This window comes from Alexandromys fortis, unplaced genomic scaffold (assembly GCF_014885135.2).
Source record: "Alexandromys fortis isolate MF-2015 unplaced genomic scaffold, M_Fortis_MF-2015_v1.1 scaffold_72, whole genome shotgun sequence".
NCBI lineage: Eukaryota > Metazoa > Chordata > Mammalia > Rodentia > Cricetidae > Alexandromys > Alexandromys fortis.
In genome coordinates this window covers 5360192-5377999 of record NW_026067969.1, presented here as the reverse complement: position 1 = coordinate 5377999, position 17808 = coordinate 5360192, and the positions used below count along the sequence as shown (strand labels likewise).

The window sequence follows — 17808 nt, the reverse complement described above, 5'->3', positions numbered from 1 at the left end:
GCTGGGGTACTGGACAAAGGGGCTGCCGACTGCTGGGTGCTGCCAGGGCAGGGTAGGCAGCCGTAGTTTGGGTCGGAGACCTCATCCTAAGGGGCCCAAAGACAGAGCTTGGATGTGAGACTTGGACAGCCTCAGGGTGGGGAGGTAACAGTGAGTCTCTCGGCAGATACCCCCAAATAACTGAGATATCTGCTAATGGAACAGGGTAACAGCCCAGAGACAGCTGTCCAGGTGAGAACTTTCTCTCAAAGTCCCCAAGAATTCCCCTCCTTCAAACTGTGTCTCTTAGCTTCTGAATCCTCCCAGCTGTCCCCACTGTTTAGGACAGAGTCATCTGCCCAAAGCCACAGGCTTCTCCCAAGGGTTAAGTTCACAGGTTTAACAACCTGTCAGATCTGGGGACAGGAAGGTAGGAGATGCGGACCTTACCCCAAGTGCTAAGGGACCAGAGAGGCAGGAGGCAGGCAAGAGTCAGACTAAGAGGTCAAGGTTGAGGCAAAGTTTATTGGCCCCGGAGCCTTCCCCCTCACACCTGCTCCACCCAGTCAGGCTAGGATTGAGTTGGAGAAGGCAACAGACTCACAGACAGGCAGGAAGGCTGCATCAGGGAGACACACAAAACTCTCCTCTCCCCACCCTCCCCAAGACAAAGACGCAGGGAACCTGGAGAAACAAGGAGTGTGATCAAGACTTCTTGACACTGGGGCCCAGTGGCCACATGCTGTCCCTCCTTTCCCAGAGATGCAAGCAGGGTTGGTGATGCTTTGGCAGCTGTGGCCCAGGATCCTCGGTGGACGTCCATGGCCGGCCACTATAGTCTCTGGCTACTCGGCTTCCTGAGTCTGGAGGCTTTTGCCTTGGCCTCACTTGTAAGTACCCTTCCTTTTGGAGGGAGCTTGGCAACCCCTCTCCTGCTCCCTGCCCTGTTTGACTAAAGACATTATCCTAAAGGGGTCTGTCAGCAAGCCTGGACCCAGAGGCCTCGCCTGGCCCAGAAGATAGCTTGGACACGAGACTTTCACAGAAAGCCTTGGCAGGGTCGAGGAGGCGGCAGTGAGTCACTTGGCAGTTTGGGAGGGAGGGGATCAGCACCTAGGGGCGGAGGTGCGGGCCCTGCTAGCTTTGGTCTGGCATTGCCCAGGACCCTCTGGGGCAGAAGCTGGGGCTCTGAATCCAGCATCCTCTGGCCCTCAGAGGGAAGTAGGGGGAAATCATAGCTTCTCCTCGCCTGCCTGGATGCGGGTATAGGCTTCTTGGTCCAGTGCAACATAGCAGCCCTTCCGGGCATCCAGATAGAACAGTGGGTCTCTCACAACAGCTGGGTTAAAGCCTTCCTTCCGCAGCTCTGTCTTCTGGAACTTGAAGGTCCCTAGGGAGTAGGAAAGAAAATTCAGAAAGTACAAGACAGGGGTCTGAACTAGAAACTGAAGGAAGTGCTGAGAAACGAGAGCTAGGGAAGAAACGGCGCGGGAGGAAGGGGCCAGGCTCTTCACGGTCCACAAGGAATGCTCATCGATCACATAGGGAACTGCCCCTCAAAGCACAGTGGTGGAGGGCGGAGACAGGACACAGGGACACCATACGCCCCACACCATTGAATGACAGCAAAGTGGAGGCCAGAATCTGGGTCTCCTCTGAGCACTGACTGGATGAAGCGGCCTCAACGCCCTGAGGCAGGTGCTCAACCATATTCTAAATGATTGCTTTCTTCCTTCTTCCTTTCTGGATAGGGTCTCACTGGAGAGCCCTGGCTGTCCTCCAAATTCACAAAACCCGGCTCTGGCTCTCCAGGGCTGGGATTACAGATATGCATCACCATGCCTTGCTTGTTACTCATTTCTGAACCCAAATCCCACAGTTAGTAAGTGGTAGAGTTAGGTTTTGAACCTGCTCTCCCTGCATCCGCTAGCCTCTGAAATGTCTGCTGCAGAATTTCGGACTTAATCTAGGCCTCAGGAGCCAGTTCCCCCCCCCCCCCCCACCCCGTGCTCTTGGGAGTACCTTGAGACCAGACAAGCCTTGCGAAGATCAAAAAGCTACATGAAAGGGAATCCACCCCAGGTGAGGCCACTGGGCCAGCACAGCTCACATGCAGGTTAAGTACGATTTCAGTTCCTCAGTCACACTAGCTCCACCTGGAACGCTCACTCCCCCACAGCACTGCTGCCACCAGAGTGGACAGAAGAGATGCCAACACTCGCATCAGCATAGAGTTCTGCAGGACAGAGCTGCAGCAGAGCAGCCATGAGACCTGTGTGTGTGACTGCGGCCTCTGCAGTTCTACCACCCACCTTAGAGCTGAATCAAAACCCCCAATACTGTGACCTTTAGAAACCTTTGCTTGTAGTTCATTCTGCAGCAAGGCTGACCTCAACCCTCAGGAAGTTCAGTCTCAGTTGTGAGCCATTTTTTTGGGTTTTTTTCTTTTTTTGAGACAGGGTTTCTCTGTGAAACAGTCTTGGCTATCCTGGAACTTTGTAGATCAGGCTAGCCCTGAACTCACAGAGATCTGCCTGCCTGTGCCCCTAAGTGCTGGGATTAAAGTCTTTTGCTGCTATTTTATTGTTGAGACAGGGTTCTGTTTATTGTGTAGCCAAGGCTGGCCTTGAACTATCCACCCTCCTTCCTCCACCCCAAAGCGGAACAGGTGTATTAGCACACAAACCCCAGCCCATTATCTTTGGAATTCCTTTGGAATTTTCCCCTTCTGGGTCTAAAAGATTCCAAGGACCTCAAGTCTAATCGGACAGTATCTCAGAACCACAAGGCAGCCCCAGAGAACAGTGCTCATTCTAAGGGATGTTGAACCTTCTCTGAAGGCTGTTTCCACAAATTTCCATACTAGCAGGGCAGAATCTCAGCCCCAGGGCAAGGCTGTGTGTCAAGGTCAGAGACCAATCAGGAGTTCATACTACAGGAAGACTGAACCTTGGAATCTAGGAGCTGGAAAAGGGGCAGACCTGTTTTATGCAGCTCAGGCAGGAAGCGCATGAAGATGGGGCGGGCATACAGAGGCAGCTCCTTTTCCAATGTCTGTGCAAAGCGCTTCAGGTCACAGCTGCTCGCAGGGCTTGCCACAGCAGCCATTCCTGCTCTGCCCTCAGTTCCTGGGAGCAAGAGGGCACATGTGAGTGTCAAGCAGTGTCCCGGCACACCCACCGTCCTCCCCATACATACCTGGTACCTCGACACCATACACGGCCACATCGGCCATCTCCAGCAGGCGGCTGAGTGTGCCTTCTACTTCGGTGGTAGACACATTCTCCCCTTTCCAGCGGAATGTGTCCCCTGTGCGGTCTCGGAAGTAAATGTAGCCCAGCTCATCCATCACCAGCACATCACCTAGAGAGGTGTACAGTGTCGGGATTGGGCCAGCCTAGCTCTCGATAGCCTAGCTCTTGACCGAGGTTGAGTCAGGCGGTCATCCCTGAAGCTCAGGGGCTGGGTTTTGAGGAGTCCAGGGATGTGTTCTCTGGGTCAATGGAAGCTCCCCTCATCTCTCCCTCTGGAAGGGACAGCAAAGAGCAGGGAACTTACCAGTGAGGTAGGCTTGGTCCCCCTTCTTGAAGACATCCTTAGCGATCTTCTTGTTGTTGGCACCCTGGTTGAGGTAACCATCAAAACGGCGCAGGGGGTCCTGCTGGATGATGCGACCCACCAGCTGGCCTGGCTGGCCTAGGGACGAGAAAGGCAGTCAGATGCAGCCTAGTCTACCTGTCTTCTCCCACAAAGGCACCCTACACCTTGAGCTGACTTAATGTAAGCTGCCTACCACAGAAATGCCCCATGTAAGCTGGGCAGTGGTGGCACTCAGGAGGCACAGGAAGGGCATCTGAACAATTGGACACACTGAGCCCTGCTCCCGCCCTGGCTCTTCTCAGACTTTCATTTCATTCATCACACACAAGCCTTAGGGCAGCCCCTGGGCTATGTGCAGCCATCACCCCCGTGTGAGGTGACAGATTCTATTGGCTCTAACACAGTACAGGCTGAGGAAGAGTCAACCCTAGGTGACCAGGACGGGGCTGTCTCAGGAAGGTGTGCAGGTGGCATGGTGCGTGTATGAAGGTAAAGTTATGGCAGCAGAAATGGGTAACGTGCCCCTTAGAAGAGTGCCCACACAGAACAGGTTTCTGTAGTTATCTACACTGGCTGACTACCTCCAAGACATGCTTTCCCTCCTCGGTGCCCAGTTCCCTCATGGGGCAGACCTGGTTGACAGGGAATGCAGACGCCGTCAGGTCCCCGGATCAGTTCCATGGTATCCTCATTGACTCGAACCAACCGGATGGGGTACACGAAGGACAGGATGCGGCTGTTGAAGCCACAGGCCCCCACCTGCAAAGGCGAGACTTGGGCCGGGGCTCCGTGGACTCCCCAGTAAGACAGTGGGGCTAGAGGGACCCTGCTCTTCACTCTCAGGCTGAAATTCTCCTTAGCCCTCTGCAAGCCTAGGGCCTATTGTGGTCCATCCCCACAGCACCTTCTTACCCCAATCTGTACCTTACCTGGCTGTCAAAGTTGCCCAGGCTACAGTTGCACTCAGTGGCCCCATAGAACTCGGCCACTTGGGGGATGTGGAACCGGCTGGAGAAGTCGGTCCAGATGGACTGCCGAAGGCCGTTGCCCAGTGCCATGCGCACCTTGTGCCGAGACTCAGCCTCCCGGGGCGGCTGGTTCAGGAGGTAGCGGCAAAGCTCGCCAATGTACTGTACAATCTGAGGTGGGTATAGGCGTGGGTGTGAGTCCACGCTCTAGGGGGCGCCACTCGTCATCTCTCCATTCTTCCAGCCCTCCCCAGCAGGGGCTGAACAGTTCCTTCTCTCTCTGGGCCTCAGATTTCCCATCTGAACCATGAAAATGCTGCCCAAGGAACCGTTCTAAACAGCCTCAGCTGTTCAGATGCCTCCACGTGTGGGTGGCGGGAGGAAGACAGGGGGATGGGGCTGCTCATGCCTGTCCCTTCTCACTCACTGTGCAGTTGTACTTGATACAATCATCCCAGAACCGGGAGGCTGAGAACTTCTTCCGGATCACCACGGTCATGCCATGGAGTAGACACTGGCCTATCCCCACGATGTTTCCTAAGTCAGAGGGGCCTGGAGGTTAAGGAGATAGAGAGCCAACCCCAACAGACTCCTCTGGCTCAGGCTTGCCTCTTTAGAGACAGGGTCTCAGTCCAGGCAGGCCTCAGGCTTGCTGTACAGGAGAAGACAGGCCTTGACCTCCTGATCATCCAGCCGCCACTTCCCAAGCCTTGGGATTACAGGAGTTCACCACCGCAGCCAGCTCCTAGTCCTAACTTTTCACAGACCCTTCCCTTGGTCCCCTCCTGTTCTGTCCCACTACACTAACTGGCCACACCTCTCTTCTACCAACCACGTCTCCATCCACAGTGTCTGTGGAATCAAGGCCGCCCCCAGTCGGCACAGCTGCCATTTAATAAAACACTGCGAGCTTCCTATCCGGCACCTGTCTCCTCTAGAAGGTCTTCTCAGCCCCCAACTGGTCTTCCCGTGTATGACACCTGTGCTTCTTGCCCCTCCCTTACCTTCATTAAGTCATCTCTCCCCGAGGTCAGGCAGGTCCCCAGCATCCCCCTGCCTCCTCCAAACACACAGGCCTCCTTGAATTATCTTGGAGGTCAGAACAACACCAGCCTCAACACCCAGCAGGCACCGACCCACACCAGGAGTCTCGTGTCACCGTCAGTGGAGTCACTGCCCTTGCCTCAATCGGAACCCAGATTTGTGGCTAGAAAAGTGGGGCCCCTAAAGACACAGGGTGCTAGCAGCTAAGGGAGGCCCAGGGTTACCTGCTGAATGGTAGAGAGGGAGGCAGTCATAGACAATGTCGTCAGGCCGCATGCGGAATCCGTAGTACACCAGGGCAGCCATACGGTATTACCTGCAAGGGGACAGGGTAAAGAGCTCAGTGGGCATTCTGGAATAGCAGAAGGAAGCTTCGCAGTCCCACGGGGTCACTTCCACTTGCCCCTTACCTGCTGTTCACCACAATGGCAGCCTTGGGTAGCCCTGTGGTGCCCGACGTGTAGACATAGAAGAGCTTATCTGAAGGGAACAGACATGCAGGTTACTGTGAGGCCAGCGCAGGACAGCACAGGGAAATGGAAGGTGCAGGCCCGTCGACATTTCTTCCTACCCTTCTGGAGACCTCTACCAGGTGCCAGCCTGAGCCAGGCTGAGTGTGACAGTCAGATGAAGACATGATACCTGACCACCAAACCTGAGCATGGGAGCATAGGCTGATGAAACCTGGAAGTACCATCTGGCTAGGCTTCCAGAAGCAAAGGCCACAGTGCCAGGTAGGCTTCCGGAAGGAAGGGATGTCTGCCTCGAGGCTTAGCTGCAAGAGGACTACTTGTTGGGAGTGGTGGTATACGACTTAAGCAGTCTGGAGGCAGAGGCGGGAGAATCTCTGTGAGCTTGAGACACAGAGAGCTAAAGGACAGTGAGAACTACACAGACAGACACTGTCTCAAAAAATAAAAGACCGGCATGGTGGCTTTTAATCCCAGCACTCAGGAGGCAGGGGCACCGAATCTCTGTGAGATCAAGGCCAGCCTGGTCTACATACTGAGTTTCAGGACAGCCAGGGCTATGTAGAGAGACCCTGTGTCAAAAAAAAACAAGAAAAAAAAATAATATAATAAAGGAGTGGGTATTATGGCTTCTTTGCATCACTGATGTCTATTCCCTGCCCACATGGGGGCTTGTCATAAGGCTCAGTCAGTCTTTTAGAGGGTGTGTGTGTGTGTTGAGTCTCTGGAGGTCAAGAATTCCAGCGGATGATACTGACAGCAACCACCTCAGGTGGTGTAGCACCTGCTGTGTGCCAACCTTGGGCAGTATGAGGGCACTAGGGTGAACCAGCCATGGTCCCTGCCTCAAGCCACCTCCCAAAAGCATCTAAGAAGTAAGAGATGGAGAGGCTCAACAGGAGAAATGACAAGTCACCAAGTCCTTCCTGCCAATACCCTCGCCTCATGGTTGACCTTAAATATCAACCCATAAAGCTGATTGCTACTATCCCCAGCTTTATTGCAGTGGAACCTGAGGCTAAGCGGGCAGGTCTGTGGCCCTGGGTCACACAAGTAGCAGAGGATTCCTGGAGGAGGGGCAAAGGCAGTCAGGTGCAGGGCTGGGATCTGGCAGAGCCTAAACTCAACAAGCTAGAAGGATACGCCGAGGCTCTCACACGTACCCGCCTCTCCATCTCAACTCCTGGCTAAGACTCATAGCAAGTGGCAGGGTGCACACAGTCCTACAGACAGGCACTAGCATGAGCTGCTTCACAAATCCCACAACGCCACCTTACCAGTAACCCCGGTTCATCCTATTTCCAGTGCTCATCACAACCCTCCAGGGTGCTGAGAGGCCCACCTGTAAAGCCCTTGTCAGGATGACTGGGCAGGTGCTTCGGGGCATTTTCTAGCAGAGGGTCCAGATGCTCTGTGTTGGCAGGCACTGTGCTGGGCTCCCAGGAACCAGAGCAGAAGAGGCTGAGTGAGGGCTTCAGGCTCTCATGGATCTCAGAGACGGCTGCAGGGGAGAAGATGCGGGTCAGAAGCCCCGTGTTCCCATGTGCTATGCCATGGTTAAGCATGCTGTCAGGGAAGACTGGCTGGTGTGGGGAAATGGGTAAAACACATCACTCCTGACTGGACACAATGCCTTACCCATAGTTCCTGTTCTTGTAAAGCTACCAACATCAATTTCCCACCTCCCTGCCCTCTGATCCCGCTTTAAAAAAAATGTAGCTATGTATCTGGCCTGATATTGCTATGTAAGCCAATCCTCCTGCTTCAGCCTCCTAGTGCTGGGATTATTAGCATACACCATCATGTCAGCTACCATCTGTCCATTTTACAGACGAGGAAAGTGAGTGCTAAGGATGGAAGACATGGCTCTAGCTCATGCCAAGCTTTTCCTACTCTACTATGACTCTCTGTAGGGACTAATTAGAGGACAAGAGGAGGTCGTGGCTCCAGTTCTCAGGAAACCTTTCCTCAGGCCTCCTGGAGCTGCATAGACTCTATTCTCCCTGGGCAGGAGACAATCCTGGCCCATTGGCTCTGCTTTCTCTAGCTTTAAATTCTGGTGCTGGAGAGATGGCTCAGTGAACTGAGTTCAGTTCCCAGCAACCACATGGTGGCTCACCATCCATAATGGGATCTGATGCCCTCTTCTGGCATGCAGGTGTACATGCAGATAGAGCATCATGTGCATAAAAATAAATAATCTCTTTTAAAAAGTTCTTTCTTCAATGCAGCCCAGGGCCTCGCACATGCTAGGAAAGAGCTACGTCCTTATTAGTCTTTCTGGCTTCCCTTGACTCCCCCAACCTTTTCCTTCCCTTCTGCATGTTTCCTTCTCCACAGCAGTGTGGGCAGAAAGAGCAGGGAGGCTGTGGTCCAGCCCAAGATCAAATCCTGGTACTGCTGTGGAACTGTGTGACTCTGGGTGAACGTCTTACGCCCCTCCTAAACTGGTCTCATCATCCAAGAACCAAGACAACAATGCCTCTCTCCTGGCTTAGTGAAGCTCAGGGCTGGGCAAAGCATGTTTGGCAATAAATAAACTCAGGCCTGAGAGGAGAGTAGGGACTGGATTCCCCCTCGACAGATGAAGAAGAGTCTGAATCTACCTGAGGACCAGCCAGCACTGGCCACTTTGCTGGTGCTTTAGAGCAGGAACCTTGAGATTTGCGGTACTGCAGATAGGGAAACTAAGGTTTAGGGAATGTGTTGTCCACAAAGGCTTGCCAAGGTCCAGAAGCTCCAATGCCCAGACTCACACGGCTAGAATGGGGTTGTCATCACCTGTGTAAGTCCCATGGGTCTTCTACTTACAACTCACCTGAGGCCATCTCGCTGCCAAAAATAAGGGCTAGTGCCTTTGAGGTGTCAAGACAGTGGCGCAGGGCATCACGTCTAAGGTTGGTGTTGATGAGAGCCGCCTCCACGCCCAGCTTGGCCATGCCCAGCCATAGACCCACAAACTCATTACGGTTCTCCATAAAGAGGGCAACTACATTGCCTGAGACCAGGCCCCGGGCCTGCAAGAAGTTGGCCACACGACTGGAGTAGTCATCCAGCTGGCGGAAGGTCCAGTGGGTGTCTGTGCCCTCGAAAATCAGGGCTGTCTTGTCGGGGTGGCGCCGCACCACTGAGGCAAACAACAGGGGCACTGTCTTCCTCTCCTGAAGGTACCGTCGAACCTTTGCCTTCACCTTCAGGAGCACTATGCCGCCACTGTGTGGGAGCAAGGAAGCCATGAGTGCTGAGCCAGTCAAGTGCTGCTGTCCTAAGGGCCAGAGTCTCAGGAACCAGCTTTCTGGTTTTTTTTTTTTTTTTTTGGTTTGTTTGTTTGGTTGGGTTTTTTTTGTTTGTTTGTTTTTGTTTTTCAAGGCAGGGTGGAGCTTGCCCTGGAACTAGCTCTTGTAAACTAGGCTGGCCTTGAACTCACCTGCTTGCCTCTCCCTGCCTCCCAAGTGCTGGGATTAAAGTTGTGCACCACCCCCACCCGCTAGGAACCAGCTTTCTAACACCCTCAATTGTCAACTCCTCCTGGGTGCTTGGCACTGTCTATATACCCTCACTGAGGCCTCACAGCAGCACTGAGAGCCATAGTTACTCTCCCTTGATGCAGGAAGAGGAAAAATAAAACACCTCAGGTTTTCGTGGTGCCACAGCTGGCCCAGGGCTTCAGAGGTCAAATGTAACTGAGCCAACAATCCAAAATCGGGTCTCTCTGGGGTTCAACTCCAGAGTTCCACTCTTCTACTTGTTTTTTGAGACAGTATCTCTCTATTATGCAGCTCTGGCTTCCCTGGAACTCACTATGATAGCAGGCTGGTCTTGAACTTACAGAGACACAGCTGCCTCTGCCTCTCAAGTGCTGGGATTAAAGGTGTGCGCCACCATGTCCAGCTCCAGAATTCCACTCTAATTCTCTTCTGAGTCTGCGGTTCTGCCAGAAGCCCTCTGGGGCCCAAGCCCATAGTCTAGCCTCCCTTGGCCCTCACTGCAGAGAAATCAGGGATGAGTCTTCCTCCCTAAATGCAGAGGCAGGTATGTGTCATAGTTACTACCTTGTCCCGGAGGCCTTCTCCGCACTGGGCACAGGGCAAATGTCCCGTGCTGGGAGAACCATCTTCACATGTCACCCCACCAATCCCCTGCTTCTGCACCTTTGCCAGTGTCCTCTGCTGTGCACTGGCCTCCCTCGCCTTTGCCAGTGTCCTCTGCTGTGCACTGGCCTCCCTTGCCTGCACGGAACCTTCCAGGCACAGTCCTTTCTCTCCAGGAAGCCTCCTGGATTCCTGGTTTCAGTTCCTTGCCTGAGGCCCTGTCTCCCCATTCCATGCTCCCACAGCTCCTGTGGGACCCCTGATACCTCCTTTTATAGTCAGCCCAGACTGACAAAGTGAGCTACCTGCTCTAGGTTCCTAGGTGGAACTCAGGAGTGAGCAAGACGGCCAGAGCCTCTGCAGCATGGTGCTGCCAGCTTAGGGAGTTACTTCGTCCCTTTCTTACCTCCTGACTAGTCTGAGTCTGGCAGAAGGAGTCTGCCTTTCTCCTCTCTGGGCCTCAGAGCCAGCCCAGCCTGGCATTAGAGAAGCTGGGAGCAATTATTCCCAGATAGCTGGGGCCTGTGCTAACATCCACTGTCGCCTTGGGTTCTCTCAGGCTGTGCCAACCTGAGGAAAGGTCCTTTTCCTTTGGGATTTTCTTCACCTTGCAATAAACCAGTGTTCTCAGGATCCCTTACAGACATCTCTCCAACCAACCTGCCCCAGGTCAGGGAGTCTCAAGTTGGAGACTTTGACCTTGGAGATGAAAGTACCTGGCACGGCAGCCAGGAGAAGGGCATGAAGAAGAGGCTGCCCTTTGTGACCCCGCTATCTTATGCTGGCGGGGATAAAGGATGGTAAAGTCCAGCCATTTTTTTTTGAGACCCCCCAAGAAGGGCTAGATATGGTACTCACAAGACATCTCGCCTGACGGTCTTGATGAAGATCCGGACGAAGCGCCAGCCGCCAGACCCCAAGTATAGGAGCAATAGGGAGAATCCCACTTGGGTCCAGGGCAGTTTCAGCACCAGCTTGGAGAACAGTAGTGCCCCCACCAGAGATGCCCCAAGCAGCATTGTGACCTGCAGGTACAAGGTGGTTAGGAGACTCAAAGGACGATTTCTTTAGGGGCCTCAACCTCTTGACCTAGCAGCCACTTCAGTTTGATCCCAAAAGGTCCCCCAAAGGGACTGCTTAGTCACCTCAAAAGGAGTGGCTTAGAATAAGGTTCAAGACTTTGGTTCCACACCAAGCTGGAAGGGATTGAGGTAAAAAGCTCCAGAGTTAGCTGCGCCATGGTGGCGCGTGCTTTTAATCAAATCACTCAGGCAGAGGCAGGAATCTCTGTGAGTTTGAGGCCAGCCTGGTCTACAGAGAGAGTTCCAGGACAGTCAGGGGAGCTGTTACATAGAGAAACCCTGTCTCAAAAAATAAACAAACAAAAATCCCCCCAAAACTCTGGGGTTAAGCAAGAGGATGGTCTAACTTCTAGTTCTATCTCTGACCACCACGCCAAGTGACCTTGGGCTAGCCCCTTTCCTATTCAGGCCACAGCACTCTGCTCTATGCACTGGGGGTTAGTAAGACTTGTTCTTAGAACCTTTCCAGCCCAAACAGGACAATCCACTCACCTATATTCAAGTATCCTACCCAAGATGGCTGGGAGGTGGGTACTGATAAGTGAGTGCCTCTGGCTTGACTCCTCTCCCAGGGACTCCAGGAGGTTCTGGAGATGACAACACCCAAAAGGGCAGTTTCCTGGGAAGGGAACCCTGCACAGTCTCTGCCCACGGACTCAAGCGTTGTGCCTCTATTGGTCCATAGAGGGCGAGCCAGCAAATGGGTTAGAGGCTAGAGGGGCCTGAGAGGTGACAGCTCTGAGGTAGGGAGGAAGGAGATGGCTGTTGGAAACCACAATCCTCACCTACACCCACATACTCAGCAAGCCCCTAAGATGAATCTTGGGGGACTGGGGTTGAGGGGAAGGGGAAAGGCTGTGCAAGACAGGGCAGAGATTAAGGCCAGGCACACTATTCTTGCTTCTTTATGGACTTGGTGAAGAGGACAGCTAATGGATTGCTTTTCTTAGTGTTTTCCTTTTCTTGGGAAGAGCCGAAGGTCAAAGCTTGAATATCTCCAAGCTAGGCGGAGGACCATGGCCTGAATCACAGGGAACCCCTTATGAGTGAGACCATCTTCTGGTGGAAAGCATTAAGCTAGGGGTGGGAGGACTAATGCAGGATCCCCAAGATCAGAAAAGAGGCTACTAGCCAGTCCAAGACCGCTGAGAGAGAAGACAGAACAGGAGGGGGTGTCGCGGACCGACCAGCGTGATAGATAGCCCGGACATCAGAGCGCAGGGCTGGGAGAAGGGGAGGGAGGGCGCGCCCCTCAGCCCTGGCCGGTGCCGCCGTTTCCCCCTGCTCGGCCTGGCACGTTCCCCCGCTCAGAAAGCCGCCGTCCCCGCCTTGGCTCACCCGGCTGCGGCTGCGCGGCGCGGCGCCCGGTCAGGATGCGGCCCGGTTGCGGCAGCGGAGTGCGGAGCGCTGGGGGCATCGGCCGCCCCGGGGCGCACACAGCCGAGCCTCAGCACGCCCGGCCCGCTCCGTGCCCTGGTAGGATCTGTACCTCCGCCGCACTCCACCCCCGCCCACCTCCCGCACCCGCACCGGCTGTGCCGGCCGCAGCACCACCTTCCGCCCCGTCCCGCAGAGGGCGAGTCTCTGAGCCCGTGCGCTCAGCGCAATCCAGCCCCAGCGCGCTCGACACCGCCCAGCCCCGCCAGCCCTGCGCGCGCCACTGCCTCCGCTGCCCTCTGGGAGTGGTGGGTACAGCCGCGCGACATGCTGGGAATTGTAGTCCGAGTAGCCTCGCGAGGCTAGGCTGATTTAGATGCCCTAGTCAAGGAGAGTGCAGATCTGCAATTCTCTGGACCAGAGGACCCAGTGAGACTATACCTGCACACATGGCCATTCGAGAATCCGGAGTCAAGTAGAATTTATTTATTACTTTTTTTTTTATTTGTTTGCTTATTTCTGTGTGTGTACGCATGTACCAAAACCTTGAGTGCCCAGAGGACAACTTGGGGGAGTTGGTTCTGCTCTTACACCATGCAGGCTCCAGGGATCTAATTAGATATGGTCTTCAGGCATGGGGACAGGTACGCTCTCTGAGCTACCTTGCCAGTCCTGTTTATTTTTTGAAACAGGGTCTTACTCTGTGGTCACACTGTCTTGGAACTTGCTGCCGTCAGTCTACTTCAGCCCTGAGATCACAGGCATGAGCTACCATACTTGCCTTGAAACGAAATTTAACAAATGCTTAACAACACTCACTGAAAGAAAAGGCTGGATTCTTGCAGAGATGAACACACAAACTCAAATTGTAGACTCTGGCAGAATATATAGGACGCCGGGCTTCTAGCCCAGCCGGAGTGGTCATTCCCCACAGTTGAGTAGGGCTACTTCCTCAGCTCCTTTACGGTTTTCATCACCTATGCAAGGGTCAGGAAGAGCTGAAGAGCCAGACTTGGCGGCTGCAGAAGATCTCCTTGATGTTATGGATTTAAAGCCCATAAATAACTTTAGCCTCTGACTGATAGGACACTCCAGAGCGTTGGCTCCTATTTAAACCTAGGACTTTTGCCCTGTGCCTAGCTGTGGGTCAGGGTTCAGATGAGCAGCCCTGCGGGGTTCGGAGCCTCTGAGAGGAGTAATTACTCATCTTCAATCCTCTATTACTGCCACTTGCCCTTAAGTAGCTCCTCCAGTGACTCGGCCCAATAAAGTTCTTAAAGAGGGGAGGGGCAGTTCTAAGGTCTGTTTATAGGGATTACAGATAGAATTTTGGTATGATGATTTAGACCAGTTTGTTCTGGAGTTCATCCTTTGGAGGGCCTGGATAGTGAGTTAAAGTGACATCTCCAGGCTAAAACAGAAGGCTGTGGTGACCATGTTCATAGGAATGGACATTTCAGGCTGGATTCACATTCTCAGCTGAAAGTTCCAAATCTCAGCTTCTTATTATTAAAAGTGGGTTTTGGGGGTAAGGTATTGGTGATTCACACCTCTAGTCCCAACATTCAAGAGGCAGAGGCAGGAGGATCTCTGAGTTAGAGGCTAGCCTGGCCTACAAAGTGAATTCCAGGACAACCAGGGCTACACAGAGAAACCCTGTTTCAAAAAACAAGCAAACAAGGGGCTGGAGTGACAGCTCAGTGGTTAAGAACACGAGCAGCTCTTCCAGAGGACCCAGGTTCAATTCCCAGCATGCACGTGGTAGCTCACAGTTGTCTATAACTATATTTCCAGGGGGTCTGATACCCTCACACAGACCTATACACAGGCAAAAAACACCAGTGCACATAAGATAAAGACATTAATTTAAAAAACAAACCAAAACAAAAACACACACAGGTAGCAGGCAGGCATGGTGAATCATACCGTTAATTCTAGCACTTAGGAGGCAAAGGATCTCTGTGACTTTGAGGCCAACCATGGCTACATTGGAAGACTGTTTCAAAACAATAGTGTGTGTGTGTGTGTGCGCGCGCGCATGTGCACGTGTGTGTTTGCGTGCATGTGTGTGTGCTTGTGTGTGTGATTCTAGGGCTCACCTCACAGCATTAGTGTGCAAACTGCAGATTTATGGGACACATTTGAAGCAGTGTTGACACATTTATTATTATAGTTTATAGGCTCTCTGACCACAGAGAGCACATCAATCAAATTCTATGAGACATGGCTCCTGGTGTTTGGAGTCATCCTGAAGTACATAGAGTATCAGACTACACCTTAGTGGAAGATCCCTGCCCAGCTTGCCTAAGGACCAGCACCAAAAACTCAACCAATCAACCAAAAAACCCGAGCAAGGCATTATGACATACAATTTTTTTCGCCCACCACTCATGCATGTGGCCCCTATGGCACACACATACATACTTTTAATCTCCACACTCAAGCGCCAGAGGCAAGCCTATCTCTGTGAATTCCAGGACAGCATGTTATATGTAGTGAGTTCCAGGACAGCCAGGGGTATAGAGAGACCTGTCTCCAAGTCAACAAACAACCAAAAATCAGGGGGCTGGGGAGTTGACTCAGTAGATTTATTGCTTACCAGAGGACCCAGGTTTGGTTCCCAGCACCCACATTCAGCAGCCATGATGGCCTCTAACTCTAGCCCCTAGGGATCTGAAGTCCTCTTTTAGCCTCTGCCAGCATGCATACATATGAAAATAGAAAAATATTTCTTTTTTAAAATTATTTATTTATTATGTATACAATATTTTGTCTGCGTGTATGTCTGCAGGCCAGAAAGAGATCCCATTACAGATGGTTGTGAGCCACCATGTGGTTACTGGGAATTGAACTCAGGACTTTTGGAAGAGCAGGCAATGCTCTTAACTGCTGAGCCATCTCTCCAGCCCCGAAAAATATTTCTTTTTCAAAAAAGAAAGGAAGAACCAGGCCAGTCTAGGTCATATAATATAGCAAGAGTTTGTAGCAAATTAAAAAAAATAACTCTGGGCAGAAAGATCATGTCTGGTTGCATGCACAGGGATAAGCAAGTAATATAGTAAATGCTTGTTGAATTAATAAAAGGGAGAATGAGCAAGGTTATGGCAACCGGGAGCCACGAGTATAAATATGACACTTTCTGGACTGACTGCTTAGGGCATCTACAAGGTGGCAAGTGAGGAACTAGCTGTTGTCCTCTACCTGAACTTGCCACAGTGGCCAAATTAAGGCTGTATTCCACAAAACACCGGACTAGGGCTGAGGGCAAGAAGCCAAACACGGAGGAATAAGATGTTCTGCTTCCAAGCTGCTTGCTGTGGTTGGACACAGAGAGAGGAGATGAAGTTAAGTCTTGAATGGGTGGCCCCCCACCACATCCTGGCATTTCATCTGCCCCAACACTCCTTGCGCTGTCTTCTTTGCCTTCTGGCCAGATGCAGCTAGGATGCAGTCCTTGGCCCTAGGAGCCAGGCTTTGACAAAACCACTCTCCTAGAGCCCAGAGCCTACATCTGCACCTGCACCTGTTGAATAGAGATCCTCCTGGGGGAGTAGTGGAGCTGGAGAGATGGCTCAGTGGTTAAGAGCACTGCTGCTCTTCCAGAGGACCCGGGCTCAATTCCCAGCACCCACATGGCAGCTCACAACTGTCTGTGACTCCGGTTCTAGGAGACCGGACACCTTCACACAGACATAATTGCAGGCAAAACACTAATGTACATAAAATAAAAGTAATTAAAAAAAAAAAGAAATCTCTCAAGCCGGGCGATGGTGGCGCAAGCCTTTAATCCCAGCATTCGGGAGGCAGAGGCAGGCGGATCTCTGTGAGTTCGAGACCAGCCTGGTCTACAGAGCTAGTTCCAGGACAGGCTCCAAAGCCACAGAGAAACTCTGTCTCGAAAAACAAAAACAAAAACAAAACAACAACAACAACAAAAAAAAAACCAAAAAACACAAAAAGAAATCTCTCCTAGCCAGTTAAGAATTCAACATAATTGCTAGGCAGTGGTGGCGCATGCCTTTAATGCCAGCACTTGGGAGGCAGAGGCAGGTAGATCTCTAGTTCGAAACTAGCCTGTTCTACAGGCTCCAAAGCCACAGAGAAATTCTGTCTCTAAAAACAAACAAACAAACAAACAAACAAAAAAGAGTTAAAGGTGATATAGTGGTCTTCTCAAATGGAGCTGGCACATGGAGACCCTCAGCTGACCTCAACTTTGAGGCCAGACGTGGCACTGTCTTTTGATGGTTTTGTCAACTTAACAGTCTAGAGTCACCTGGGTGATGGGCCTGTGGACTTGTCTGTGACGAACCCTGGGCAGAGGATTCTGAGCAGTATTAAATAAAGAAAACTAGCTAGCTAGGCATGGCGGTACACAAGCCTTTAATCCCAGCACTCAGGAGGCAATGGCAGACAGATCTCTATGTGTCCTATGACCTACATAGCGAGTTTCAGGCTAGCCATGACTACACAGTGAGAACCTGTTTCAAATACAGAAAAGAGAGCTAGCTGAGCACGTGCATAATTCATTGCTCCTGTTTCCCAATTATACATATGATATGACCAGAGGCTTTTAAATTTTTGTTTAAAAAATAAAAAACACAGAAACAAAATTGAAAGCCAGGAGGTGGTGGCATAGGCCTTTAATCCCAGCACTCAGGAGGCAGAAGCAGACACACCTCTGAGTTTGAGGCCAGTCTGGTCTACAAAATGAGTTCCAGGACAGCCAGGGCTACACAGAGAAAACAAAACAAAACAAAACAAAAAAGCTGTTTGGATGTTTTTCACCATTCCTGGATGTCCTGAAATACCAGGTCAATTCATGAAATGGGTGAAACAAGCTCCCTTTCCAACCCCTACCTCCAAAAATCCTCTTAGTATATTGTCATTGGATAGAGGACATATCAGATATTAAACAGATAAAAATAAATGCTACACTTAATCTTAGCGAAAAGACTGGGAAATATTTAGAAGTACTAATTTGATATGCATGAATGTTTTGTCTGTATTGGGGTGCCTGTGTAAGTCAGAAGAGAGCACCAGGTTAGAAGAGGGCATTGGATCCCCTGGCACTGGCATATCAGTGGTTATGAGTTCCCATGTGGGTGCTGGGAATTGAACCAGGGTCCTTTGTCAAGAGCAAAAAAGGGCTCTCAACCACTAAACCATTTCTCTAGCAACCTGTTGCCTTTACTTT

The 17808-nt window shown here is 51.8% G+C and overlaps 1 protein-coding gene and 1 non-coding gene across 2 annotated transcripts; both read right to left on the bottom strand.

Moving 5' to 3' along the window:
* Positions 1 to 484: 484 nt before the first annotated feature.
* On the bottom strand, positions 485 to 12858 carry Slc27a4 (solute carrier family 27 member 4). Its single transcript, XM_050155253.1, is given in 14 exon segments — positions 485 to 1369; positions 2961 to 3107; positions 3178 to 3342; positions 3538 to 3675; positions 4212 to 4338; positions 4509 to 4718; positions 4975 to 5084; positions 5816 to 5907; positions 6002 to 6071; positions 7404 to 7562; positions 8880 to 9274; positions 11011 to 11177; positions 11727 to 11972; positions 12573 to 12858. Coding segments are annotated over 12 exon segments (1932 nt in total). The 5' UTR covers positions 11172 to 11177; positions 11727 to 11972; positions 12573 to 12858; the 3' UTR covers positions 485 to 1211.
* Positions 12859 to 17388: 4530 nt separating this feature from the next.
* LOC126509494 (U2 spliceosomal RNA) lies at positions 17389 to 17579 on the bottom strand. The gene has a single exon (XR_007594169.1). It is a non-coding gene; the product is annotated as a U2 spliceosomal RNA (small nuclear RNA).
* Between the last annotated feature and the right edge of the window lie 229 nt (positions 17580 to 17808).